The sequence below is a fragment of the Cottoperca gobio genome, chromosome 7, assembly GCF_900634415.1.
Source record: "Cottoperca gobio chromosome 7, fCotGob3.1, whole genome shotgun sequence".
Taxonomy (NCBI): Eukaryota; Metazoa; Chordata; class Actinopteri; order Perciformes; family Bovichtidae; genus Cottoperca; species Cottoperca gobio.
Genome location: NC_041361.1, coordinates 609394 through 637197, shown reverse-complemented (window position 1 = coordinate 637197; position 27804 = coordinate 609394). Strand labels below are relative to the sequence as shown.

Genomic DNA, 27804 nt, shown 5'->3' with positions numbered 1-27804 from the left:
TTGGGATGCAGTGACAGTTGTTTCATGATACATTAATGAATAAAGTTCCCATACATGGCATTTTTCAAAAAACATGTGAAAGGAAATATAAGAAATAAGATTATTATATAGCCTTGACAATACAGCAAAATATACATTATAAACAAATAATTGTTTTCCTCTCCCTCCTTTAAGATTAGCCACCTCTCCTCCTAGTTTAGCCTGAACAGAGAGCTTTGTTTGTTAGTTTGTTTAAGATAACTATTTCAACTGTTAACTCATTACTTTAAACCAACTATTCCATCTGTTAATCCATTACTTTAAAATAACTATTTAATCTGTTAATCCATTACTTTAAAATAACTATTTAATCTGTTAATCCATTACTTTAAAATAACTATTTAATCTGTTAATCCATTACTTTAAAATAACTATTCCACCTGTTAATCCATTACTTTAAAATAACTATTTAATCTGTTAATCCATTACTTTAAAATAACTATTTAATCTGTTAATCCATTACTTTAAAATAACTATTTAATCTGTTAATCCATTACTTTAAAATAACTATTCCACCTGTTTATCCATTACTTTAAAATAACTATTTAATCTGTTAATCCATTACTTTAAAATAACTATTTAATCTGTTAACTCATTACTTTAAAATAACTATTCCACCTATTTATCCATTACTTTAAAATAACTATTCCATCTGTTAATCCATTACTTTAAAATAACTATTTCAACTGTTAATCCATTACTTTAAAATAACTATTTCAACTGTTTATCCATTACTTTAAAATAACTATTTCAACTGTTAATCCATTACTTTAAAATAACTATTCCATCTGTTAATCCATTACTTTAAAATAACTATTTAATCTGTTAATCCATTACTTTAAAATAACTATTTAATCTGTTAATCCATTACTTTAAAATAACTATTTAATCTGTTAATCCATTACTTTAAAATAACTATTTAATCTGTTAATCCATTACTTTAAAATAACTATTTAATCTGTTAATCCATTACTTTAAAATAACTATTTAATCTGTTAACTCATTACTTTAAACCAACTATTCCACCTGTTAATCCATTACTTTAAAATAACTATTCCACCTGTTAATCCATTACTTTAAAATAACTATTCCATCTGTTAATCCATTACTTTAAAATAACTATTTCAACTGTTAATCCATTACTTTAAAATAACTATTTAATCTGTTAATCCATTACTTTAAAATAACTATTTAATCTGTTAACTCATTACTTTAAAATAACTATTCCACCTGTTAATCCATTACTTTAAGATAACTATTTCATCTGTTAATCCATTACTTTAAAATAACTATTTAATCTGATAATCCATTATTTTAAAATAACTATTTCATCTGTTAATCCATTACTTTAAAATAACTATTTAATCTGATAATCCATTACTTTAAAATAACTATTTAATCTGATAATCCATTACTTTAAAATAACTATTCCATCTGTTAATCCATTACTTTAAAATAACTATTTCATCTGTTAATCCATTACTTTAAAATAACTATTTCAGGCTATTTTAAGCTTACTAGTTATTAGTCACCCAGCGTAGAGTAAATTTAAGTGTCAATAAAAAAGTCTGACTTAAAGTTATATTTAAAGTCTATTTTTTTGCAACTGGCTCCAGAGAGCTAGTAGGCCTACGACTTCTGAGAAGGATGTGGATATGGCGTTGCATCCTTTTGTATGAAATGTGCTATTAGAATAAAGTTTATTCTTATTATTCTTGTGATTGTCATGATCATTGATTTGATTAATTAAATAATAAATACATTAATTATTAGAGGAAAAGTCATTGGAGATGTGAAAATGTGAAGGAAATCTGACGAGTAAACTTTAATATATCTGTGTACAAGCGAAAAGTTTGCCCTGAAGGTGGCGCTGTAGGAAAGATCAGGATGTCACTAAAATCATTAGGATTCATCCTCTCGGGACAATGAAAACGAAAAGAGATAATATCCTGTAGTGTGTGAGACACTGAGCACAGATGTGGAGTATGAAGTGTGTTTACATTGTCTCCGTTGGCGCGGAGCTTCCAGAAGGGCTGGATGAAGAGCCAGGAGCCTTCGTTACCCGTCCCGTCCAAAGTGACTCGCATGGCGTTCTTCTCCAACAGAGCCGGCAGACGCTTGTTCACCGTCAAGTATTTATTACTCTTCATATGGAGCAACTGGAGACAGAGAACAGGGTTATTTATTTCACTGTGTGTGAGATAAAGATAAAGTACAAGTGTGGTGATATTCTATATTTTTCCTCAAACCAGCAGTAAATGTATCCACTAACAAGTATCAGTGTTTCCCCTACCATTGTCTACCATTGTCAGGGCGCAGGCCCCGCCAACGGAGCCCAGCGCCCCGCCAACGGAGCCCAGCGCCCTGCCAACGGAGCCCAGCGCCCTGCCAACGGAGCCCAGCGTCCTGCCAACGGAGCTAAACTAAATGCTTATGCTATTGATCTAATTTATGTGCACGTTTCAGTTTGTACTGTCTACTTTGCGCTTTCACATTCTTTCCTTCGGCTACGTTTTGCGAAGGGCGGGGCTTCGCAGCTGGCGCGCACACCTACACGTGCGCACACACCTACAGAGCGGAAGAAAGGAGAACTAAATAGAAATTATGGATACTTTTCTTCTAAATAAAACTATATATTTGTGTTTTTTAATATTTTAGTCTTCAGTAAGAACCAATGGGCTTGGAGCTGAGAGCCACAGACAGAAAGTGAGACAGTATAGAGAGACGACTAACACGTTGTTGGTTTGGGTCTGCACATGAGATGTGAACACTATAAGACATAGAATAATAATTATATAATAATTATATATATATATAATATAGAATAATGCAAGCTTTGTCTAGACTAGAGTGTGTGTGTGTGTTTAAACATGAGAAAGGTGCAGTTCAAGTTATTATTTGTACTGCAGCCTAATGGCGTGCTACAAAATGACACCTTCTCCACACCTTCAACACACACACCTTTCTCCTGCAGGAATCTTTATCTCAACAATTTGACACAGTTTCTCTCAGCAGCAACCACACCCAGAATCACCCTGTGTGTGTGTGTGTGTGTGTGTGTGTGTGTGTGTGTGTGTGTGTGTGTGTGTGTGTGTGTGTGTGTGTGTGTGTGTGTGTGTGTGTGTGTGTGTGTGTTGATGACAGATCTTCAACTCTGAAGCGCGGTCAATATTGACACTGACTAACAGATAGCATTACGTCGATACACAGTGCGGAGCAGTAAGATAAAGTGTGTATGTGTGTGTGTGTGTGTGTGTCAGACAGGTACAGAAAATGATCACACATGTATTAGCACAGTCAAAAGGACACATGTTGCCATGGCGAGAAAGGGAAGGGAGGGGTGTGAGTCACCTGGTTGTCATGGCAGCAGGTGTTGACCTGTCGATACAAACTGACGTGACGACCACAGTGTGCACCTTTACACATTTTGAGGTAATTGTACTTAACTTGAGTATTTTCATTACTTCTACTCCATTACATTTATTTGACAGCTTTAGTTCTCAACCAGCTACATCATTACAGTTCTGTTTATGTTCGACCTGTTTAAGTTCCTTCAAAGATGCATTTGTTCTGATGTAAAGTGAAGCTTATCTGGAAGCTACGTGACTTCATTTTATGAACGTATAGAGCCGAAAGTAAAAGAAACAAACTGACCGGAAACATCTGTCAGATCTGTCCTTTGGCTGTTTGTAGTGAATAAATATGGACGGCAAAAAAAAGAAAACTCGCTTCATGTTCAGTGAAGAAGTAATTATGAGATAATAGGGTCCTGAGCACAGACATGTAAAAGAGCCCCCCCCAACGTAGAGACAAGTTACTCAGAGCTCTGATTGTGTCTTTTTTTGTTGGTTTTTCGTCTTTATGGATGTTTTGCGTCTTCTTGTAGTTTCTTAGTGTCCCTTCAGAGTCGTTTTGTGTCTCTTTGTGGTTCTCTTCCTGCTTCATCTCTAAATATGTTGTTTTCTGCATCTCTTTAAAGTCCTATTGTGTCTTTTTTCAAATCTCTTTCCAGTCATTGGACTGTATAGATAGATGCATGTAGAATGTAAACGCTGGATGCCCGGTAGAACCATTCAGTGATCCATTCATGCGTTCAGTCTGAACCTTTATTACAGTCTTATCTCTGGTGTCATATCACTGTTATTTCAAACACCAATCAGTAATCTACACATGTCCTGTTTCAGTGCAACAGAGCTCCAGTTTCATGTTTAACCTCTTGTTAAGTCATTTACCTGCATGACAGTTCCATATTTGACAACGTCTCCGTGGACTTTCTTGTTTTCTGTCTCGTTCTGCTTCTGCTCCAGGTTGGACGCATGCTGCAATACACAGACACACACAGACACACACACAGTATTCACTCTATTTAGTTGTAACATGGAGTAACATCTGGGATTGTTCCTTGTAAACAACTTGTTTTGTACACGTTCACATTTTCACAAGGTTTTTTTTATGTTCTCAGATCTACAAACTGAAAACTTTTCAGACCTCATAGAATTGTTACAAAATACTTTGCTCTCCTAATGAAAGCAATTTCGCTTTGTATTTCCAGCTGTATTTATGGGCTATAATCGGAATAACACTTAATAATAAAAATGTCCCGATACATATCGTTCATCCCTATTCAGATACATATCAGTTTCATGTCTGTGATGAGAGACTAGAGATGGAGCCACCATGTGTTTAGCTTAGTACAAAGACTGTACGTAGAGGGAAACTGCTAGGCTAGCTGTTAGCCTAACTGCTAGGCTAACCCAGGACTTCGATATTCTACTTTGTCACGTGCTTGTGATTCATGTTTTTTTCATATCTAGAGATGTTTTTGTTAATACTGAACTTCATTACTGAGGTTTCTTTAATTCACCTGATCCATGGTTAGATGAGAAATATATGAATTACTCCTGAGCTGTGGCGCACACACACACACACACACACACACACACACACACACACACACACACACACACACACACACACACGTCTCATGTTTACAGAAGAGCATCAGGGAGAACATGAGGAGGAAGATTTATTTTTGTTTCGCACTTCAGGAATAAAGTCGAAGTTTTGAGAATAAATTCAAAATGACAAGAATAAAGTGGCACTTTCAGTGTTAGTGCCAGGCAGTGGATTCAAATCAAAAGTCACATATTTATACCATCTACCTTCTCATCCAACCACATTGTTTTACCAAATACTAAATGTTTTACAGTTTCTAAAAGTGCGTGAGAAGAAGCGTGTTTGCGTTACCTGTAGTTTCTGCAGCAGAACCACGTCAGCGATCTTGTCCTTCTCATGTTTGGCTTGTTTGGCTTTCCAGAACTGTTTCTGAGCCGAGTACCGACTCATAGGACAAACCTTGAACAGGCAGTCTGAGCGAACAGAGAAGAGCAGAACAGAGCAGAACAGAGCAGAACAGAGCAGAACAGATCAGAACAGAGCAGAACAGATCAGAACAGAGGAGAACATATCAGAACAGATCAGAACAGAGCAGAACAGAGCAGAACAGATCAGAACAGAGCAGAACAGATCAGAACAGATCAGAACAGAGCAGAACAGATCAGAACAGAGCAGAACAGAGCAGTACAGATCAGATCAGAGCAGAACAGAGCAGATCAGAACAGAGCAGAACAGATCAGAACAGAGCAGAACAGAGCAGAACAGAGCAGATCAGAACAGAGCAGATCAGAACAGAGGAGAACATATCAGAACAGATCAGAACAGAGCAGAACAGAGCAGATCAGAACAGAACAGATCAGAACAGAGCAGATCAGAACAGAGCAGAGCAGATCAGAACAGAGCAGATCAGAACAGATCAGAGCAGATCAGAACAGAGCAGATCAGAACAGAACAGAGCAGATCAGATCATAACAGATCAGAACAGAGCAGAACAGAGCAGAACAGAGCAGAACAGAGCAGAACAGATCAGAACAGAGCAGAACAGATCAGAGCAGAACAGAGCAGAACAGAACAGAACAGAGCAGAACAGAGCAGATCAGAACAGAACAGAGCAGAACAGAACAGATCAGAGCAGAACAGAGCAGAACAGAGCAGATCAGAACAGAGCAGAACAGAGCAGATCAGAACAGAACAGATCAGAACAGAACAGAGCAGAACAGAACAGAGCAGAACAGAGCAGAACAGAACAGAGCAGAACAGAGCAGAGCAGATCAGAACAGAACAGAGCAGAACAGAACAGATCAGAACAGAGCAGAACAGAGCAGAACAGAGCAGATCAGAACAGAGCAGAACAGAGCAGATCAGAACAGAGCAGAACAGAGCAGAACAGAGCAGAACAGAGCAGATCAGAACAGAGCAGAACAGAGCAGAACAGAGCAGATCAGAACAGAGCAGAACAGAGCAGATCAGAACAGAACAGAGCAGAACAGATCAGAACAGAACAGAACACTTGAATACAGTTTAATTCAACATGACCGCACTAAACGTCATCCTGTCTCAATTTCTTTGAAACAACAGAAAATCTGTAAAAGAATAAAAAATAGAAGAAATTTCTTTATTATTTTTTATATCTTAGTTCAAACGCACAACATGTAATTTCTTTACACTCTGGGTCTCTCAAGCGAAACAATAAAAAAGACGGAGTTTGGTGGCGTCGTGAAGTAGCGTGGCATCATGGGAGTTGTAGTCTTCACCACTGATTCTGTCACTGAGACAGCTCCTGTTAGGATTCCTTCAGTGTTCATCATTCAGGAGGTTTTTATCGGGAGCAGAATGATCCACAGAGGTCTCCTCCTCCACAACAAACAGACCCGGTGATTAAAACCAGTAAAAACACTGTTTGACGTTAAAAACCAGTGTTTCTCCAACAGAGTTTGGCAGATGTTAAAGTTTTCTCAGCTTGTTTCTCTGAGAACTTAAGATCCAGACGTCTGAGGTCTAAAATCTTTCATCTGGTTAAAATATAGAGTTAAAAAAGTGAGTTAAAACTGGATAAAAAGTCAGTTTCTGAAGCTTCTGACAGACAACGCTGACGCTGCTCAAAGGGGAGACGACGCCATGACAGGAGAGCCCTTTATGTATTACACCTTTACCTTCAATAATATCACAGAAGGGATATTGTTTGCCATATTGTAAGTACACAACTCAACTACATGTATAACATAAAGTCAGTTTTGGACATTTTTAAGCATAAACGTTACATAGAATAACTTTGCACACTGTGTTATTCTACATTCTTGGTTTGAGTGATTAGTTCCAGAGTGGTGATTGGTCGGTGGACCAGCACCTGAAGCTATGTGGTTGTTTTGGTTTCATAACATCAAACCGGTGAAGCATCCGACGTTAAGTCTCGGAGCGAGTTTCATTCAGACAAGATTTATATTTCCTGCCTCACGACCAAATATAGTCTTTCTGTCTATGAGCTGATTCATGGACGGACTCGTGGAAGGTTTGACCTGCTGGTGGCGCGAAAGGAAAAGTCATTATTCAGTTATTCAGATTCATCTTTTGGGGGCCATGAATGTCTGAGCTAACTGTCATGACTCTCCGATACTCAACATATTGGAGTGTGAATGAAAGAGGTGGAGCCACAGACACTGTCGGTAAAATAAACAAAACAAAGAGATTCTCACAACAAGTTAAGTTTCCTGCGTTGGCTTCCGTCTGAGAATAAATGATCTGACGCTGGAGTTCATGTGTGAGCTCCTCACAGCATAATGTGTGAACAGGTCTCAGCTGCTGCTCACTGGGACAGAGAGGAAACTAAAGGAGCTCCAGACTTCACACTCTCTTACAGAAAATGTATGTGTGTATGTATGTGTGTGTGTATGTATGTGTGTGTGTACTGTATGTGTGTGTGTATGTATGCATGTGTGTACCTTCAGAAAAGTAAATAAAGCCGAAGTGAAAGGATGTGAGAGAAACACAAACAGAGAGGGGAGGTAAATATTAACTGTGTGTGTGTGTGTGTGTGTGTGTGTGTGTGTGTGTGTGTAAGGCAAACAATTGTTCCGTGTGTAATCACTCTATCGTATTGTAAAGTTCTAAATGGACAATTAGGTTTAAAGTCATCTTGACTAAAGGAAATGAGCTTTTCACACACACACACAACACACACACACACACACACACACACACACACACACACACACACCTTAACAGTTCATATTTAATTGGGATAATTTAAAAAAAATTTCTCACTATTTTTAGTCCATAGAAGAAACAAATATGTCAAAATCAACGACTAAATAATTAAAGTGCATTTTTTATTCTCTCCTCAGTTTGAAAAAATAACAGTTTGTTATTTAATTACTAAATGTTAAATCAAGTTACACTATTCATTCATTTAGTAAAAATCTGAGGTAAATTTATTAAACAACAAAAATAACATTAATTTGGTCCATAAAATCACTGAACCCCGACCAAACTCCCAACTTCAATAACATCCTAAAATAATAATGAATTGATTTGTTAAATATTCGAAATAAATATCTTTCTGTCCGTCGGGGTTTAAAGTTTAGCTGTCAGTCACTCTGATCTACTTGTAAACTAGTTCAACTGTGTGTGTGTGTGTGTGTGTGTGTGTGTGTGTGTGTGTGTGTGTGTGTGTGTGTGACCCGTTGAAACCTACCCAGCAGCGTCTAATGATAGAGAAGCTGGACTCACATCACTCACACACATCATTTATATTTCATGCAGCACTCTGGAGGTTTTCATGGGTCCCTTTGGTTTTATAACAGAGACCTGACCCAGGACCAGGACCAGGACCAGGACCAGGACCAGGACCAGGACCAGGACCAGGACCAGGACCAGGACCAGGACTGTGATTGAGGCTTTTTCTACATGTTTTAAGACATAAAGGAAGAAACAAAAACTCTGTTTTGAATAATAATTTGTGTCTGAAGTTCAATTTCCTCTTTAAGAATTCTTAGAACTTCACTTCCTGCTTCTCCCTTATTGAAAAGTTCAGCATCAACGCAAATATTTCTCATTCCAAAAGTGTAACAGCTGGACTCAGACTCTCACTGTGTGTTAATAACATCACATCAACAGTTCTTTTTGTATTGCATCGTACATCGTGACCCCTTTAACTGCAGGTTTCCACATCACACTTGTGTGCGAGTTTCATTCTGGACCCTGATTGGCTCCAAGCGAAGAGTGATGATGTCATGATGATTGTCTGTTTTATCAAATATTTCTTATACGGCAGCGTAACTTGTAATCTGGTTTATTCTTCCATTTCAGCTTCTGTTGTCTCGGCTTGAAGTTTATATTCTATTAACAAAGTGTTTCTTTTCACTTTGTCTTGATGCTTTTAATGCTTTTCATGTTTGAACTGATGCAGTTTTCAACCAACAGCAGCACTTTAGACGAGCGGCGTCTACGCTTTATAGCCGGTGAGCTATATTAGGAACCCAAATAATAAATAATACATTTGATGCAGATGTAAGTTCTCTCCCGTCTGATCAGCTCTGTTGCTCTCAGGTTTCTGTATTTCCTTATTTACTCTGATTTATATCATATTAAACTAAATATCTTTGGTGACAACACATTTAAAGACATCAGTTTGGACAGATTTTCGGACTTTTTATAGATCAAAGGATTAATGTAGAAATGAAAGACCTGGTTAGTTGCAGACCGACATCACTTCACAAACACCACCAGGCTTCTGCGAGCGGGAGCGCCTTGTTAGCCGTCTGTCAACTAACCACAACTTCCTGTGTTCAACCCCCCCCTACACTGTCAAATAAAGGCTCTACATGTAGAACTATATAAGACGACTTAAAGCTATGTTTACATTTCTGATTCAGTTTGTTGCATTTTGTCAAAATAAAAATATAAAACTAAACTTTAGCAGCATCAGAAAACTGTCAATGAATGTGAGAACGATGAGTGACAGCTGGTCTGAAGCTTAAACCTGTCGGAGATATCGAATCATCACTAAATAAAAACAGGTTGCACAACAAGAACATACCGAGTTGTGACATGTCTGACTGACGCAACTGAAACATCTGACAACACACACACACACACACACACACACACACACACACACACACACACACACACACACACACACACACACACACACACACACACACACACACACACACACACACACACACCTCTGAACTTCTTTGGAGGATTCTCCAAATCTCCAGCCGCCGGTTCGACCACACAGCGGTCATCTACCAACCTACAGACAAAAACCAAAGAAGAAGAAAAGTGTGTTAGAGGACACGGGAGAGAAACGAGAGGACGGGGAGGGAAGGAGGGAAGGAGGGAAAGTTGAAGAGGAAACATGTTTAATGAACGGATCATAATATATTGAGTTATTTATCTCCGTTATTTGTTATCTTGTTTAAGAGGTAAACAATTAGACAAATAACACTCAGCCCTCCTCTAACTAAACAGGCTTTAATTCTTCAATTAAAGTAAAAATGTTGGGATGCTCTCAGGATAAATTAAGGGGCTTCCACTTCCTGGAGATAATCCATTAAACACATTATATTACAGTCTGTTATATTACTGAACCCCTGACTTTAGATTTAATTTAAAGAAAGGTCCTTTCAAAGTAAAATGAAGGCGTACCGGACACTTAAACCTCCACCTTGAGGCGCAAGAAGCCTTTATTTACAGTTAGCTAGTTACACCAAGGTGGTTCCCAACCTAAGGGTCGGGGCCCTCCAAAAGGGTCACCAGAATACGATACGCAAAACGGTTTTCAATTTCTGGACTGAAGAATATGAGAAGTTTAGTTAAAACAAAATCTCAAACCTTTAAAAAAGAAAACTCCGTCAAACTTTAGTAAAATTACTCTAGAACTAAGAGGAGCATGGGTTTTGTGTGTGTGTGTGTGTGTGTGTGTGTGTGTGTGTGTGTGTGTGTTTTCTCAGACTCTCATGATCCCCCGTCTGGTTTTCCGACGTTTGGTCTGTACTCGAGCAGGAAAGTAAAAGTTGGATTTTTATTTTGAAGTACACGACATTCAGCAGTTGTAGTTTTGCATTCTGGCTCAGTCAGAGTCACATCGCTCAATTACAAACCAAAGCCACAGCCTGTAAACAAATCAGGTGTCGGCAGGTGACTGAAGCTCCAACAACATATCATTTGAGGATCATCTGCCAAATGTGCTGCTTTAATTAGCTCTGTCGTTAAACAGCTCACCACATTAACAAGGACATACAGGTTAATGTGGTGGTTCATTTGTTTGTTCACTGGATTGGTGGGTTTATTTGACCATTATCTAAGTATATACGAGACTGAAACCATACACAACACAACAAAAGCTTGTGTTCATTGTGGGAGAGGGGACAGGGTGAGAGGATCTTCAAATCAGAGGAGACGCGTAAAAAACAAACCAGCGTTTCCACCGGGGATATTTATAAAAATAAATAAATAAAATAGGAAAAGTATTTTTAAGATGTTTTTTTAATCTACTGTGTGTTACACAAGTAGCAAACAGCTCCCGTGTATTTACCCTTAAGGTGGACCGACCCTGAAGGTGGACCAGCTGCTCCTTTAAGTTTTTGCTCTCCTCTTCCAGTCTTCCATTTTCTATATCATCACATCTTCATCTTTCTTTCATTTCAATGTCTTCGTTTCCTCCTCCCCACATTTCTTCCTCTTTCTTAATTACTTATTTCCTTCCTTTTTTAAATGTCTTTAGTTTCCAAAGAAATCTTTCTTTAAATTCTTCCTCTGTTGTTCCTTTCTTCTCTTTTACTCTTCTTCTCACATTCTTCTCTTCCTGCCTTTTTTCCTTTAAAATGTCTTCACTGTCCAAAACATGTTTTCATTTTTCCGACATGTATTTTTTCTTTTTCCAATCCCCTTCTTTTCAGTCTCGTGTCTTTTCATTTTTGTCTTCTTCCTTTCCGTTTCTTTATTCTGAGGTCTAACTCCCCGACCACCCAGAGAGTCCACCATCACTAAAACAGCCACTCGGGTCTTTTGTCTGCTTGCCAGGTGTGTCCCAGACGTGTGCTGCTGATTGCTCCATTCACAAGACACACACACACACACACACACACACACACACACACACACACACACACACACACACACACACACACACACACACACACACACACAGGTATGTTGACTCAGTGAACACGTCATTCAGCTGGCGTGTATCACACCATTAAAACTGATCTGTTTGAGGTTCACGTCAGAGTTAATCAGCAGGACGGTGCTTCTGTCAAACATGTCATCAAACATTAGTTATTATCAGAAGTTAGTTTCTTTGTTCAGTTTCTCTGAACTTTTTATCCTCGTTTCTTCACTTCTTTTGGTCTCAAAACGTTTCCAAAGAATAAAACTAATTAGTAAAAAGTCCAGACTGGATGAATTCATGAGGACAATTTCACACTAATGATGCGTCTCAATGTCTGTGTTTACACTTTGAGTGCGTTCACACTGAGAAGTGTGGCACAATGCTGTGTGAGTGTGTGACTGTGTGAATGTGTGAGTGTGTGAGACTGTGTGAGTGTGTGACTGAGTGTGTGACTGTGTTAGTGCGAGTGTGTGACTGAGACTGTGTGTGAGTGCAAGTTTGCAACTGTGTGAGTGAGTGAGTGAGTGAGTGTGCAAGTGTGCGAGTGTGCGAGTGAGTGACTGTAAATGTGTGAGTGTGCGAGTGTGAGTGTGCGAGTGCGAGTGTGTGACTGTAAATGTGTGAGTGTGCGAGTGTGTGAGTGTGCGAGTGTGTGAGTGTGCGAGTGCGAGTGTGTGACTGTAAATGTGTGAGTGTGTGAGTGTGAGTGTGCGAGTGCGAGTGTGTGACTGTAAATGTGTGAGTGTGCGAGTGTGTGAGTGTGCGAGTGTGTGAGTGTGCGAGTGCGAGTGTGTGACTGTAAATGTGTGAGTGTGCGAGTGCGAGTGTGCGAGTGTGTGACGCTGAACACTTATCCTCAACAATCGCCAAATACAATAAACACAAGTTAGAAATGTGTTTTTTTTACTATTTACTAAACGTAACCACTATACTGTCAAAAAAGCCATTGTTCATGTTATTGGCTTAAATGAACCGCCTGGAATGATTTGGTACCAATAACGTTGGTACAAAAAAAATAATGTTTGGTACGAATGATAACGTAGCTAGCTAGCTAACAGCGGTAGTGCGCAGCAGCCGTGTGTGGGTTAAGTTCACCCACTACATTTTTTTAAAAACTGGTGAAAATCCTACAAATTACACAATTGGTGAAGAAAAAGTCACTTTGGTTAAACTGCTCGTGTCCGTATCCTTATCCGGGACATTGTTGGGCAGAAAAGTCAACTTACAAACTCAAAGATCGATGCTGGTTTTAAATGTGTTAGTTCAGTGGGGTTCCGCCACAGAGCTGACGCCTGAGATACACGAGAAAGTGTTTCCTCTGCCATGAACACATGTGAGCAGGTTTAGATTTGTACAAGTATGTGCAGAACAAAAGACAGCTGAGCAAGAATTCAAATTAACTCCCACTCAAACTTTTCTTTTTATATTTTACATTAAATGTGGATTATTTATTCATCTCTTGTACTGTAGTTTATATTCCAATTTGTCTTATTCTAGTTTAGTTTCACTCTTTTAAATCCTTTTTGAATCGCCTCGTGAATCTTTTACATCCGTTTATGTCTCATGTAAAGCAATATTTGAATTGCCTTGCACGTGCTGAACAAATAAACCTGCCAGAAACATATTTAACAAAGAGACAGATTTTTGACTTTTTGACCACAGACACTGACTCAACTCTCCCCGCAGCTGCAGCAGTGATACGATCCTCCAATCAACATTCACTGTTGGGCAGCCGACCGGTGATCGCGGCGGACAAATGATGCACAACTCTTAGTTAATAATAACCAACAGATGTGCAGCCAAGACATAGAATAAATAGTATTTTATATTTGAAAGTGTATAAAAGGAAATCTGGGGGGAACCAGTTTGAATGGGTCTGATGCAGCTGATGGATTTAATAATAGTTTTGTTATCTATAACGCTGGATCATCACCAACAGACTCAGCTGATCCACATCCAGTTATATTGTATTATATTTTACAAGTTCTTATATTAACGTTAACATTCACTTATCTTAAATTCATTCTATTAAATAAACATTGTTTGTTTAGACTACGCCTGCAACTGACTATTTTCCTCGATGAATCGTTTGGTCTATAAAAAGGTCAGAATATAGTAGATATATTTGATATCAGCAGAGTCCAGCTGCGGGGGGGTGGGGACCTGATCGTCCTGTTTGAATCCTGTTTTTTTTGATGCCGCAGGATTTGAATGTAAGGAAACCAGCAGGTTCATCCACTCGTCTCTGCAGATACTCCCTATTCAAATGCCTTCCGCAGTCACCAGCAGAAAACTCTGATTAAAAACAAACTGCGAGTGAGTGCACTGAGAGTCGAAGGTTCAAAAAGTAGAGCTGCAAATAAATCAGTTGTCAACTTTTAAAATTAATCGCCAACTATTTGAATGATTAATTCATCTGTTCGAGTAATTATTCAAGAAGAAAAAGTCAAAATGATCTGACATTTAAAAACTTCACCTTGTACTTTGAGAAACTGTGATGGACAGGTTTCATTGTTCTGTGAGCCAGAACACGCTGGAGAGATTATAGATTATACATCTCGTCCGGAGTGGGAACTCCTCGGGATCCCGCTCGCAGCCGCCGCAACCCAGCCCGGGGTGAGCGGAAGATAATGGATGGATGGATTTTATAGACCAAACGATTAATCGTGAAAGAAATCCGCAGATTAATCGATGTCTCCTTCCTCACAGCTGTTAGCATGCGGCGCTAGTGTGGCTAAAAGTGGTGACCTATTGTCCTGAAGTCAACAAGCGAAGCTAAAGGCTACGGAGGAGCTGCAAAGGTCAAGACCAAGTCAAAAGTGCAGGAGTGGGTGTAAGACCACAGTACAGGAAGCACACACACACACACACACACACACACACACACACACACACACACACACACACACACACACACACACACACACACACACACACACAGTGGAAATCTCTCTTGGACATGCTCGGTACCACTTCCTTTTCCTGCCATACATAGCTGCCACTTTCTCCGTGTGTTAAAGGTTGAACTTCAGGAACTCTCTGGAGAACCCTTTCTGGCTTCAGATATTCACTGACGACACTTTGGACCGAAAAAACTCAAGAAAAACATAAATCGAGAAACAAGAAAACCTACATTTCAACAACATCTGTGTGGAAACCACCGTGAAAAATTAATAATTTGACTTTAAATCCACGAGACACATCATAGACACATTTACCTGCAGATAAACATCAGTGATACGACGTGTCGAACTCGTAGAACAGTAAAATGGTTGTAAACATACAGTTCAGAGTGTTACTGTACAAACATCACAGACGGGAGTATTTCAGCGACGCCGCGCTGCAGAGAACACGACGGGATAACGTGACCATGAACCCCCGGAGCTCTGCGGACACACTGAGCCGCAGGCTCACACAGGGGGGTGGACACAATAATGTGAACATCATGAAGCCAACAAAAACATACTTTACATATTTAGCTCTGCTTCTGGTAAGACTCTGAGAAAAAATAAAGATGTGTGTGTGTGTGTGTGTGTGTGTGTGTGTGTGTGTGTGTGTGTGTGTGTGTGTGTGTGTGTGTGTGTGTGTATACTGTAACTAAGTACATTTACAATTTGGAGGTAATGTATTGTGGATTAAGCTGCCCTATATAAAGTATTCTTTCACACCATGTTTGACAGCTTTAAAACATAGTGTGTATACAGATTAATGCATCACTAATTATGATCCAATAATACAGAATATTCAAGGATCATTTATTGTCTTCATGCGCAACGAAACGCAGTTATATATATATATTTTTTTTTCTTTACACTGTTGGACTTTTACTGAAATAAAAGATCTGAGTACTTCTTCCAACTCTGTGTGTGTGTGTGTGTGTGTGTGTGTGTATGTGTGTGTGTGTGTGCGTGTGTGCGTGTGTGCGTGTGGCCCCTAATGTCAAATTCCAGTGCTTATCCTTGACTTCCCATAACTTGTAAGGCCCAGCAACGTTTCCCTGACCTGTAAACTCTCCACACGCTCCAGCGTGGAGCACTGATACTGATCTGCTTGAAAACTGCCTGAAAAAGGAGTTTCTGTGCAGCTTCAGTCGGTTTATGGTGCAGAGAACATGAGACACGTGATTTTAGCTAAACTATGATTAAAATCGGCTGATGATGAACTCTTCAGGAAGCTATCTAACATACATTTATGCAAATCATTACGTCTGATGTCAGCCGTATTCATGTGAGCGGACGCTAATAACAGATCAACACCAACATGCTGTCAGTTCTGAGCACACACATGTATAGGTTTAGAGCATATGGGGGGTCCATGTTTTTATGCACTTTATGCTTTTGGTTTGGTTTGTTTGTCCGCAGCATTGTGGAAAGACTACTGTTACTAGATTTTCATGAAACTTGGTGTAAGGAAGAACCATACGGATCACAATCACTGGGTGGACACACAAATAATTTTTTACTTTTATTAACATTGCGAGATGTTACTGAACCACAGCGTAACAAACGGAGGTCAGATGACTAGAGCTGAAACAATTGGTCCTAATTTAATTTAAATAATGGTCCTTTAAGCTGCAACTAGTTTAATAATCAGTTACTCTTTTAAATTCAAACATTTCCTAATCACAGATTCTCAATTGTGAGTTTGAATTGTGTGTTTTTAGACAAAACAAGACGTGAAGACGTCACGTTGAGCTTTAAGAAACTCATAAATTACCTTTTATTCATTAGCGTACACAATTAACATCGACAAATATTGTTTAGATCCAGAAAGTCAATTAAAAGTGCATTTTAAATGCCTTTAATTACTGACTGTGTGGGCTGAAACAACAGAATTAGAAGGTTTGAAGAACGCAGGGTTTTAGTATTCCAGGCCATATTGAGGGAGTGTGTGTGTGTGTAGATTTAAGTGCATTTAAAAGAGACTTTTAAAGGAATGTCAACTGTCCACTTATAATAATTAATATCATGGAGAAATGTGCCTTTTAATAAATATAAAACAACTGATTTAGAGCATTTAGAATAAATAAAGGGTTCAGTCTCCTGATGGCAGTGAACTCACCCCAGGGTGCTGATGAAGCCGTTCACTGACCCCTCGGCGTACAGGGACACGATATCCCCGATGTGCAGGAAACTGGAGGCAGAGTCAGACATCATGCAGCTGATCAGGATCCTCCAACAGCGAGAATACAAGTCCAGGTAGAGAAGGAGAGAAACTGTCTCCCCCCTCCACCTCTCTGTGAGGAAACTTCAGACTCAGAGAAGAAACTAAAAGTGGAGTTTCTTCCTCACATTCAGCAGCTGGAGGAATAACACTCTTTACATTCAACCTGCAGACTCCACTGTTCACTCAGTCCGCCTTCACACAGTCACTGCCGGGTTCTGCATGACAGCTAACTGGAAACACCTCTGAAGTTCGTGGAAGATTAAAAACACGAGCTCCAAAGTGGCAGAAGCAGCAGATCGTCCCTGCAGAGTTACAGCAGATATCACACGAGAGTTGTAGGAATCCTGCGAGTTTAACGTGTGCACACACAGAGAAGTGTAGAGATACAACACGGTACTGTTCCCTCCCTCCGAGCTCTGTCAGTGTGTGTGCGTGCGTGCATGTGTGTGTGCGTGCACGAGCGCGCTCAAGCCGAAGACTTCGGTATTAAAAACCAGGAAGTGAGCCGAGGTGTTGATAAGGCTGACAGCGTCAAGAAAGAAAAACTGCCGCAGGGCCAAACACACTCACCCACACACACACACACACACACACACACACACACACACACACACACACACACACACACATACTCACACTCACACACACTCACATGTCTGCAAGCAACAAAGCTGCGACCGGCGCGTGCACGGACAAGTCCATGAGTCACGTGCACGTGCCCCCCTATAAAACCCAAAACAAACAAGTTAAGTGACATATTTCCAGGAATAAAACAGATGAAAGAGTTAACATTTTAAAGAGGTACAAAGTTCTTAAAGTTGATTATTGACCTTGACAATAAAATTAAAATAAATCTTACCTCAAAATCCACTTACTTGCTTTTTTACAGAGCTTTTAACTCACCGGCTTCATCAGCAGGTGGAGCGTAGAGCTACAACTAATTCATTATTATGTTCTCAATTTATAAAAAATTAATTGATTTATTGTTGGTTGACTTATTGTTGGTAGCAGCTCAGGTGGAGTTTGTTGCTTTTTTTCCAGAGCTTTCACTCACATCTCACCTGAAGACCATGAGTTCACATCTCTCGTTTTACATTTGAGTTTTAAAACTAAGCAAACATACAGTAAAACTTACTGAAATAAATACCTGAGAATGTTTTAACAAGAACCATCTCTGGGAACCATCACCTTATCGTGGTGGAGAGGTTTGTGTGTCCCTATGAACCTGAGAGCTGTGTTGTCTGGAGCCTAGTGCTCCTGGTAGGGTCTCCCAAGGCAAATCGGTCTCAGGCGAGGGGCCAGACTAAGAATGGTTCAAAAACGACTTCATGAAAAAAAGGGAAAGCAAAGAAGAGACCCTGCCCGGAGGAAGCCCGGGGACCCCGTCTGGAGCCAAGCCCAGAGGGAGGGCCAGACTGCGAGCGCCTGGTGGCCGGGTTTGCCACGGAGCCCGGTCGGCACAGCCCGAAGAAGCTACGTGGTGCCTCCCATCCATCCATCCTGTGGGCCCACCACTCATGGGAAAAACCGCTGGGGTCGGGTGCGCTGTCACACGGGTGGCAGTGATGGTCAGGGACCTCGACGGACCAGACCCGGGCAGCAGAGGCTGGCTCTGGGGACGTGGAACGTCACCTCTCTGTGGGGGAAGGAGCCGGAACTAGTGCGGGAGGTGGATCGCTACCAGTTGGATCTGGTGGGGCTTACCTCCACGCACAGTCTTGGCTCTGGAACCGTACTCCTGGATAGGGGTTGGACTCTATTCTTCTCCGGAGTTGCCTAAGGTGTGAGGCGTCGGGCCGGGGTGGGGATACTCACTAGCCCTCGGCTGAGCGCTGCTACGTTGGAGTTTACCCCGGTGGACGAGAGGGTCGCCTCCCTACGCCTTCGGGTTATGGGGGGGAAAACTCTGACTGTTGTTTGTGCCTATGCCCCAAACCGCAGTTCTGAGTATTCAGCCTTCTTGGAGACCCTGAATGGAGCCCTGCAAGGAGCTCCAGTAGGGGACTCCGTAGTCATGCTGGGAGACTTCAACGCACACGTGGGAAACGATGGAGACACCTGGAGAGGCGTGATTGGGAGGAAGGGCCTCCCTGATCTAAACCCGAACGGTCGTTTGTTGTTGGACTTCTGTGCTAGTCATGGAATGGCCATAACAAACACCATGTTCGAACATAAGGATGCTCATAAGTGCACGTGGTACCAGAGCACCCTAGGCCAAAGGTCAATGATCGATTTTGTAATCGTATCATCTGATCTGAGGCCGCATGTTTTGGACACTCGGGTGAAGAGAGGGGCGGAGCTGTCGACTGATCACCATTGTTGAGTTGGATCAAGGGGTGGGGGAAGACTCTGGACAGACCTGGTAAACCCAAATGGGTAGTGCGGGTGAACTGGGAACGTCTGGAGGAAGCCCCTGTCCTGGGGATCTTTAACTCACACTTCCGGCGGAGCTTTTCAGACATCCCTGTGGAGGTTGGGGGCATTGAACCTGAGTGGGCGATGTTCAAAACCTCTATTACTGAAGCTGCAGTGAGGAGCTGTGGTCTCAAGGTCTTAGTTGCCTCAAGGGGCGGTAACCCATAACCTTCCGGGTTATGTTATCTGGGAGGACTCCGGAAACAGTTGCAGGGTATCGAAGGACTAGAAGGGCGGCAGCTTCTGCCGTGTCAGAGGCAAAGCAGCAGGTATGGGAGAAGTTCGGAGAAGCTATGGAGAAGGACTTTCGGTCAGCACCAAGGTGCTTCTGGAAAACCATCCGGCACCTCAGGAGGGGGAAGCGAGGAACCATCCAAGCTGTGTACAGCAAGGGTGGGACCATGCTGACTTCGACTGAGAAGGTTATCGGCCGGTGGAAGGAGCACTTTGAGGAACTCCTGAATCCGACTAACATGCCTTCTATGGTAGAGGCAGAGCTGGAAGCTGAAGGGGGATCATCGTCAATTTCCCTAATGGAAGTCACTGAGGTAGTCAAACAACTCCACAGTGGCAAAGCCGCAGGGGTTGATGAGATCCGTCCAGAAATGCTGAAGGTTTTGGGTGTTGAGGGGCTGTCTTGGTTGACACGCCTCGTCAACATTGCGTGGAAGTCTGGGACAGTGCCTAGGGGTTGGCAGACCGGGGTGGTGGTTCCCCTATTTAAAAAGGGGGACCAGAGAGTGTGTGCCAACTACAGGGGTATCACACTTCTCAGCCTCCCTGGTAAAGTCTACTCCAAGGTGCTGGAAAGGAGGGTTCGGCCGGTAGTCGAACCTCTGATTGAAGAGGAACAATGCGGATTCCGTCCTGGTCGTGGAACAACAGACCAACTCTTTACTCTCGCAAGGATCCTGGAGGGGGCCTGGGAGTACGCCCATCCGGTCTACATGTGTTTTGTGGATCTGGAGAAGGCGTATGACCGGGTCCCCCGGGTGATACTGTGAGAGGTGCAGCGGGAGTATGGGGTGAGGGGGTCACTTTTGAGGGCCATCCAATCCCTGTACGCCCAAAGCGAGAGTTGTGTCCGGATACTCGGCAGTAAGTCGGACTCGTTTCCAGTGAATGTTGGCCTCCGCCAGGGCTGCGCTTTATCACCAATCCTGTTCGTGATTTTCATGGATCGGATATCGAGGCGTAGTCGTGGAGGAGAGGGGTTGCAGTTCGGTGACCTGAGGATCTCATCGCTGCTCTTTGCAGATGATGTGGTCCTTATGGCATCATCGGTCTGTGACCTTCAACAGTCACTGGATGGGTTCACAGCCGAGTGTGCAGCGGTTGGGATGAGGATCAGCACCTCAAAATCTGAGGCCATGGCTCTCAGCAGGAAACCGGTGGATTGCCTACTCCGGGTAGGGAATGAGCCATTACCCCAAGTAAAGGAGTACCTCGGGGTCTTGTTCGTGAGTGAGGGGACGATGGAGCGAGAGATTGGCCGGAGAATCGGAGCAGCGGGGGCGGTATTACAGTCACTTTACCGCACCGTTGTGACAAAAAGAGAGCTGAGCCAGAAGGCAAAGCTCTCGATCTTCCGGGCGATCTTCGTTCCTACCCTCACCTATGGTCATGAAGGCTGGGTCATGACCGAAAGAACGAGATCACGGGTACAAGCGGCCGAAATGGGTTTTCTCAGACGGGTGGCTGGCGTCTCCCTTAGAGATAGGGTGAGAAGCTCAGCCATCCGTGAGGGACTCGGAGTACAGGGCAGTTTACAGTTTACAGTACTACATTTTACAGTTTACAGTACTACAGTTTACAGTTTACAGTACTACAGTTTACAGTTTACAGTACTACATTTTACAGTTTACAGTACTACAGTTTACAGTTTACAGTACTACAGTTTACAGTACTACAGTACTACAGTTTACAGTTTACAGTACTACGGTTTACAGTTTACAGTTCTAGAGTTTACAGTTTACAGTACTACAGTACTACAGTACTACAGTTTACAGTTTACAGTACTACAGTTTACAGTTTACAGTTTACAGTACTACAGTTTACAGTACTACAGTACTACAGTACTACAGTACTACAGTATTACAGTTTACAGTTTACAGTTCTAGAGTTTACAGTTTACAGTACTACAGTTTACAGTTTACAGTTTACAGTACTACAGTTTACAGTATAAAGTACTACAGTACTACAGTACTACAGTTACAGTACTAAGTTACAGTACTACAGTACTACAGTTTCAGTGTGAAATCAGTGTGAAATTCTGTTTGAGGTAAATCGTTTTCCAGCATGAACACTTCATTTTAAGCCCTTTTTTTAAATCATGAGGTCCTAAAAGTTGTACATTTCACTAATAGCTGAATCCAGAGTTGTTTCCCCGGCATAATAAACTGTCATTTATGTGAATGAGCCCGTGGAGGATTTGGATCATTTTATATCCGGCACTGTGTCCATGAAGGACTCAAAAAGTAAAATCTACTTTGCAAATGTTTTATAAAGATGGAAGTTTTATCATATATCATACCCTGAGAGGGAACATTTACTGCACAGTGAATACTTTTACTTTAAATACTTTAAGTACATTTAGATGTTAATACTTTTACTTAACTAAAGTTTTGAATGCAGAACTTTTACTTACATTTTCACAGTGTGATAGAAAAGTAAAGAATCTGAAAACTTCTTCCACTGTAGCAAACCAACAGACTGTGACACACACTGAGTGTGAGTGTGTGTGTGTGTGTGTGTGTGTGTGTGTGTGTGTGTGTGTGTGTGTATGTGTGTGTGTGTGTGTGTGTGTGTGTGTGTGTGTGTGTGTGTGTGTGTGTGTCAAGTCATGCTGACTGGACTTCCTGTTTTAGCTGTTAAAGCAGCAGCAGGCAGCGGGCCGGTCCACACACCACAGAGACCAGTGGTGGTTTGTGTTGTTGTGGTCACTAGAAAGGACACACACTCTCTCACACACACACACACACACACACACACACACACACACACACACACACACAGGGTGGAGATCGTGGTATTTTAGGCAACATAAAAACGACAGCTTTTTGAACTGAAGTTTCTTCAGTTTCTTCTCTGATCAACATTCACAACATGACAACAAACATGTTCCTGTTGGAGAAACGTTTACATCACTTAGTTTTTTTCTTTTGTCTGCTACTTTATACTTTTACTTTACTACAATTCAGAGGCAACTATTGTAATTTAACTGCATTTATCTGACAGCTTTAGTTACTTTCAGGTCAATAAATACAAAATGAATTCTAATTCAATCAACTACCCGACAGTATATATACGCCAAGTCAAAAAACCTTCACCAGCTGCAACATTAAAGTGATGAACACATTAATGCATCAATAAGTCAACAATATAATATTTATTTTTCTTCTTCTTTAAGGGGCGGGGGACTTTACTCGAAAACACGAAAAATACCTACAAACGAAATGCCCAAAGTAAATTGAAAGCTGCTCTTCAACCATTTGCACCAGCTGCATGCTTTTGGTCTCATTCAAAAGATAACTCTCTTTTTGTTCTTGCAAAAACATTGATTAATCACTCCAAGTGCTTCTGGCACTGAGTAATAGTGGTCTGAATATACTGAATTTGAAGAAAATACACTCCACCTGAAATTTGTTGTTGAAAAAGATGCCTGAAGATGGCACAGCTGGTCGGTCTGGACTGGAAAACACAATAAAAATATAGCACCAAGTGTTATCAAGTACAACTTCAAATATCAGATAAAAGGGATGAAAACTTAAACATATTAGACAGGTTTTTCTAAGAGTGACACCAGGCGTACACAAGCTGTGCATTTGGAGATATTATAATGTTTATTAAAAGGCCATAAATAACTATTATATACCCAATTATCCCTGCCAGTAGTAATGCCACAAAGTAAGGGAAGTACAAACACATTTTTTGTAATATTTCTGTCTTTTTTTTTGTCTCTCGTTGCCGACCCTGCCTGCCCCTGACCTTCCTGCTTTGCCTGTTTCCTGGCGCGGACCGGATTCCTTCAACCTGCCTTGCCTGTTTCCCGACCCTCTGACCGGCCCCGACTTAACCCTTGCCTGCTACCTATTGGTTTGTCCTTGTGGATTATTATCATCCCGTTGTGGATCTGTTTACTCGGCTGTAACCTTCTCCTGACTAACAATAAAAGTCATTACCAATTATCCTTGGGTCCACCATCAACTTGTTGTGACAAGAAGTGACACGAGAGGGAGGAGCTACAACCGAACGCTAGCCCCGCCCTAAAGCATATCCTGTTTCATCGCATATTTTACTGTAAATGGGACCATTTAATAATAATAATAACAAAATGAAAATGATGCTGTATTAAAGAAGAGTTGAAACTAGAGTTTGAGACCATAAACTCATTCGTAAACTGTTTTTCTCAAAGACTTCGATACAATCGGACTTCGCTTTGCACCCCGTGGAGTCGCCCCCCTGTTGGCAACGAGAGAGAACGCAGGTTTAAGGCGCTTGATGATCACAAAAAGACGATTTATATGTATAAACTGAATATTTCACAGACTTTAAACAGTAAAGAGTGTGAACACAAACACAGCATCACTGACACGATGTTGACTTTCACAATTAGTAGTCGACTCGCTCCACCTGTCCTGTTCCCTAACAGATTTAATATATGAGCTGTGTGTGTGTGTGTGTGTGTGTGTCTGTGTGCGTGTGGGGGTGTCCTTGGTGTCCATGGTGACAGCGGGCGTCCGTGGTTTCCGTGGCGATGCCAAAAGCATTTTGGTTTCTGGAGAGGCGTAAAACTTCCGCCGGGTATAAGGAATAAATCTAGACCTGTGTGTGTGTGTGTGTGTGTGTGTGTGTGTGTGTGTGTGTGTGTGTGTGTGTGTGTGTGTGAGACAACCACACTGATATACTGCTGGTCTCTGTTCTGCTCTCAGTGAAAGAAATTGGCTGCTGAACTTCAGGGTGGGCAAATGTTCGCGGCCTAGTTTGCACCTGATGTCCTCTTAATATTCATCCAGCATGTTCCCAGGGACACGCTGCGGGGTCAACAATATTCAGAAGGACTTAAGAAATGTGACTCATTTCTTCAGTAATTTACAGCCATTCTTGGTTTGTTCATTTGCAAAAGTCACCATCAGCCTCAGCTAACAAGCTAACATGTAAAACTAAGAGGGTCCGACAAGAGAAATGTAAATAAAGCTGCACATCCTTGAGCATCCGACTGTGACCGACCTCCGCCCGCTTAGTCAAACAAAATGAATCCGACCCAACCTAATAGTCGTGCAATAAAATCACAAACAGTTGCCACAGGGAAGTTTTTTAAAGCTGATTCATAAATCATTTATGATAAATATACTTTCAGACAGTAAAGATGAACAGATAATAAAGACAGTTTTACAGAATCTTTGGTTCTGTTGATCTAAAATCTGAACCTCGTACAACAGTAATGATTGTTTAACCAGCTTTGTGCTGCTGACCTTTATGATCCTCGCCGCTGACGTAGTTATTAATAAACTGAATTGTGTGTGTGTGTGTGTGTGTGTGTGTGTGTGTGTGTGACACAGTTGTCTACCTTTTGAAGTGATGGGGCTGGCGTGCTGGACGCTCGGAGGACGGTCGGATGGACAGGTTTAGAAAGAGACAGCTGTCTAAATAGGGAGAAGATCTAAAAATGAAGAGGAGAGATTTTCCGTCTGAACTTGAAAACACAAACTTCTCTGGAGGTCACAGACGCGGTCGGATAACTGGGGCGAAGACACGGAGGATACATTGAATAAAGTGACAGAGAAGAGACCAAAGTGACACATGTCTGAATAAGAAGCAGGTGCATTTTGGCGGAAATGGAGACATGGGAATTTCAAAATAAAGGCGTACCTTAAAGATGTTTTCACTTTGCATAGATAAAAATTGGATCGTTGATCATTGAATGGATGCATATCATTACACCCCACTGCACTCTGGGATTTAGCCCCTTAAATCAACGTAATTTTTAATCGTACACACAAAAGATGTGAACTCCACCTGTCTGAAGCAACAGTCACACAGGTGTGTTCGGATTCTTAACCACTTTAAATACTTTCTTTAATTACCTGTTTACATCTATAAATATATATTGCTTCTCATTACATTCATGTTTTCTTGGCACATTATTATTATATTTTATATTTCATGTTCTGCACATGTTACGTATTAGATTCTCATTTTTCACTCGTTTTTCCTTTTATACTAATTTAATGAGCATTGTTGCACAAAATCCAACATTTACATTGCCAACGACACAAATAAGTTGCAGCAGAGTTTGCGTGGACAGAACTGGAGTCGAGTCTCATTAATGATCACGTGCAGGCCGTCAGTGAATGTGGGTTAAATCCCACATGAACACCAGATTGAGGGTTTTTATATTTCAGGTCGTCTCTGAGCTGCAGCGAGATGATTCGCTCCAAACCAAACATCCCTGTCAGCTCGGGGAGACTTAGATTGGATTTAAGAGAAAAGGAGGAATTTCACGCTCTGTTGTTTCACACCAACATTTTCCACCGACTTTCTCTCCCATATAAGGTGTGTGTGTGTGTGTGTACGTGTGTGTGTGTGTGTGTGTGTGTGTGTACGTGTGTGTGTGGGTGTATGTGTGTGTGCGTACGTGTGTGTGTGTGTGTGTGTGTCCACTGACCTCTGTTGCCCTCCATGTCTTTCCACTGGAGAGACTGACAACCTTATATAGAGCGGCAGCAGCAGAGCAGGACCGTGTGTCCATATCCAGCCTGTCCGCTGGCGGAGCCTGGGAGGAGCTGCACACCTGCAGCCTGTCCATCGATACATCGTGAGGCCTCTGATGAACACTGAATGTGTACGTTCACCTGGCAGGCGATGGCTTTTACACAAGGAACTCTGGATTCTTACTGTTCACATGGAGATAATGGTGATGAATGCATGTGTAAGTGACACATGTGTGTTTTGTGAACTAGGGAGCCTGAGAACTAAAAATGTAAATGCCAACAACTGAAATTAAACTATTAAATGGTCTCATCGGTACCTGAACACACCAGCTCAGCAGCTTATACGTTTCTATTGCAGCAACTTTTGGTGTGAATGCCCACAGAGATCATCCTGCCACTCTCTTCATTAAGTGATTAAAAACATAATAAAGAAAACACACACACACACACACTCACAACTCCACATCTGTAAAGTCTCGTGACGACATCTTGCAGATAGACAGAAATATAAACACCTGGCAAAGAATTTCAAACCTTTTCTTTGCCGCTACATTTATTTTCCCATAAGGTGAAAACAGCACTGTGAGTAGTTACAGTTAATGTCTTGTGGTTTCTCTTTCTTCTCTCAGCCTGTGAGATCAGTCCACCCTGACAGATGATACAGCAGGTCGCTGCACGTCCTGAGAATCTGGCACACGAGGAGTGTTCACTGGAATGTGAGTCAGCAGTTTATTTGCTGTATTTATTGCCGGCTCTATGGACAAAAGGAGTTAAAAGCATTAATGATATTAAAGTTAATCCCCCCCAGACTGGAAATCTATTTCCTGCTGATTAACCATGTTGGGAGCGTAGCGACAGCCGGCTACAGTTACCCAGACATCCGTCTCCTCAGGCTCTCTTGGCAGCCTGCTACTTATCTATTTCATATTGTTGCAGGACAGAAACAGGTCAAAACTTAAGACTTTAGAGTGAAACAGAAATCAGTCCAGCGCTGTGACACCTGACGGACATTAACCGCAGACGGTCTATAAGAAGTAGACGTCACACACTGGTTTGGAGTTTGGCATGTTGGCCCTCGCCATCCTTTGTAACCTTTCAGGAAGTGAAATCACACGGTGAAAGGGTTAAAGTTTTACCACGAAAACACGGAGAGCACCCAAACCGGACAACGATGTAGCGACCTGTCAATCACAAGGGAGCCCCGCCCTAAAGTGTATCCTGCTTTATTGTCTATTTTACTCTAAACACCAACCTCTCAACAAATACATTAAGTCCACACATTCACAGCTACACACAGGTTACGTTTACATATACAATATCCATTCACACACACACACACACACACACACACACACCTTATAAATCCTGTGCTTGAATTTCTTCAAACCTCCTTAAGGAACCAAAAAAGGTCTGATTTTGTGAAATCAAAGAAAATAAACTTTTGGTTTTTATTTATTT

At 41.4% G+C, this 27804-nt stretch overlaps 1 protein-coding gene across 5 annotated transcripts in view; it reads right to left on the bottom strand.

Annotated features, from left to right (window-relative positions):
* The window catches only part of itpr3 (inositol 1,4,5-trisphosphate receptor, type 3), a 74462-nt gene extending 56821 nt beyond the window's left edge, over positions 1 to 17641 (bottom strand). The window contains exons 1-6 of one of the 5 annotated variants that reach the window (XM_029435132.1): positions 17114 to 17641; positions 10122 to 10192; positions 5287 to 5408; positions 4272 to 4358; positions 3391 to 3417; positions 2040 to 2198 (exon numbers count right to left, since the gene is read on the bottom strand). In XM_029435132.1, the coding sequence (XP_029290992.1) occupies positions 2040 to 2198; positions 3391 to 3417; positions 4272 to 4358; positions 5287 to 5408; positions 10122 to 10192; positions 17114 to 17208 (561 nt within the window). In that variant the 5' untranslated portion in view covers positions 17209 to 17641. Of the gene's footprint in view, positions 1 to 2039; positions 2199 to 3390; positions 3418 to 4271; positions 4359 to 5286; positions 5409 to 10121; positions 10193 to 11476; positions 12000 to 17113 lie in introns of those variants that run through there. The other 4 variants (XM_029435131.1, XM_029435134.1, XM_029435135.1 and 1 more) reach the window with 4 other exon arrangements.
* Between the last annotated feature and the right edge of the window lie 10163 nt (positions 17642 to 27804).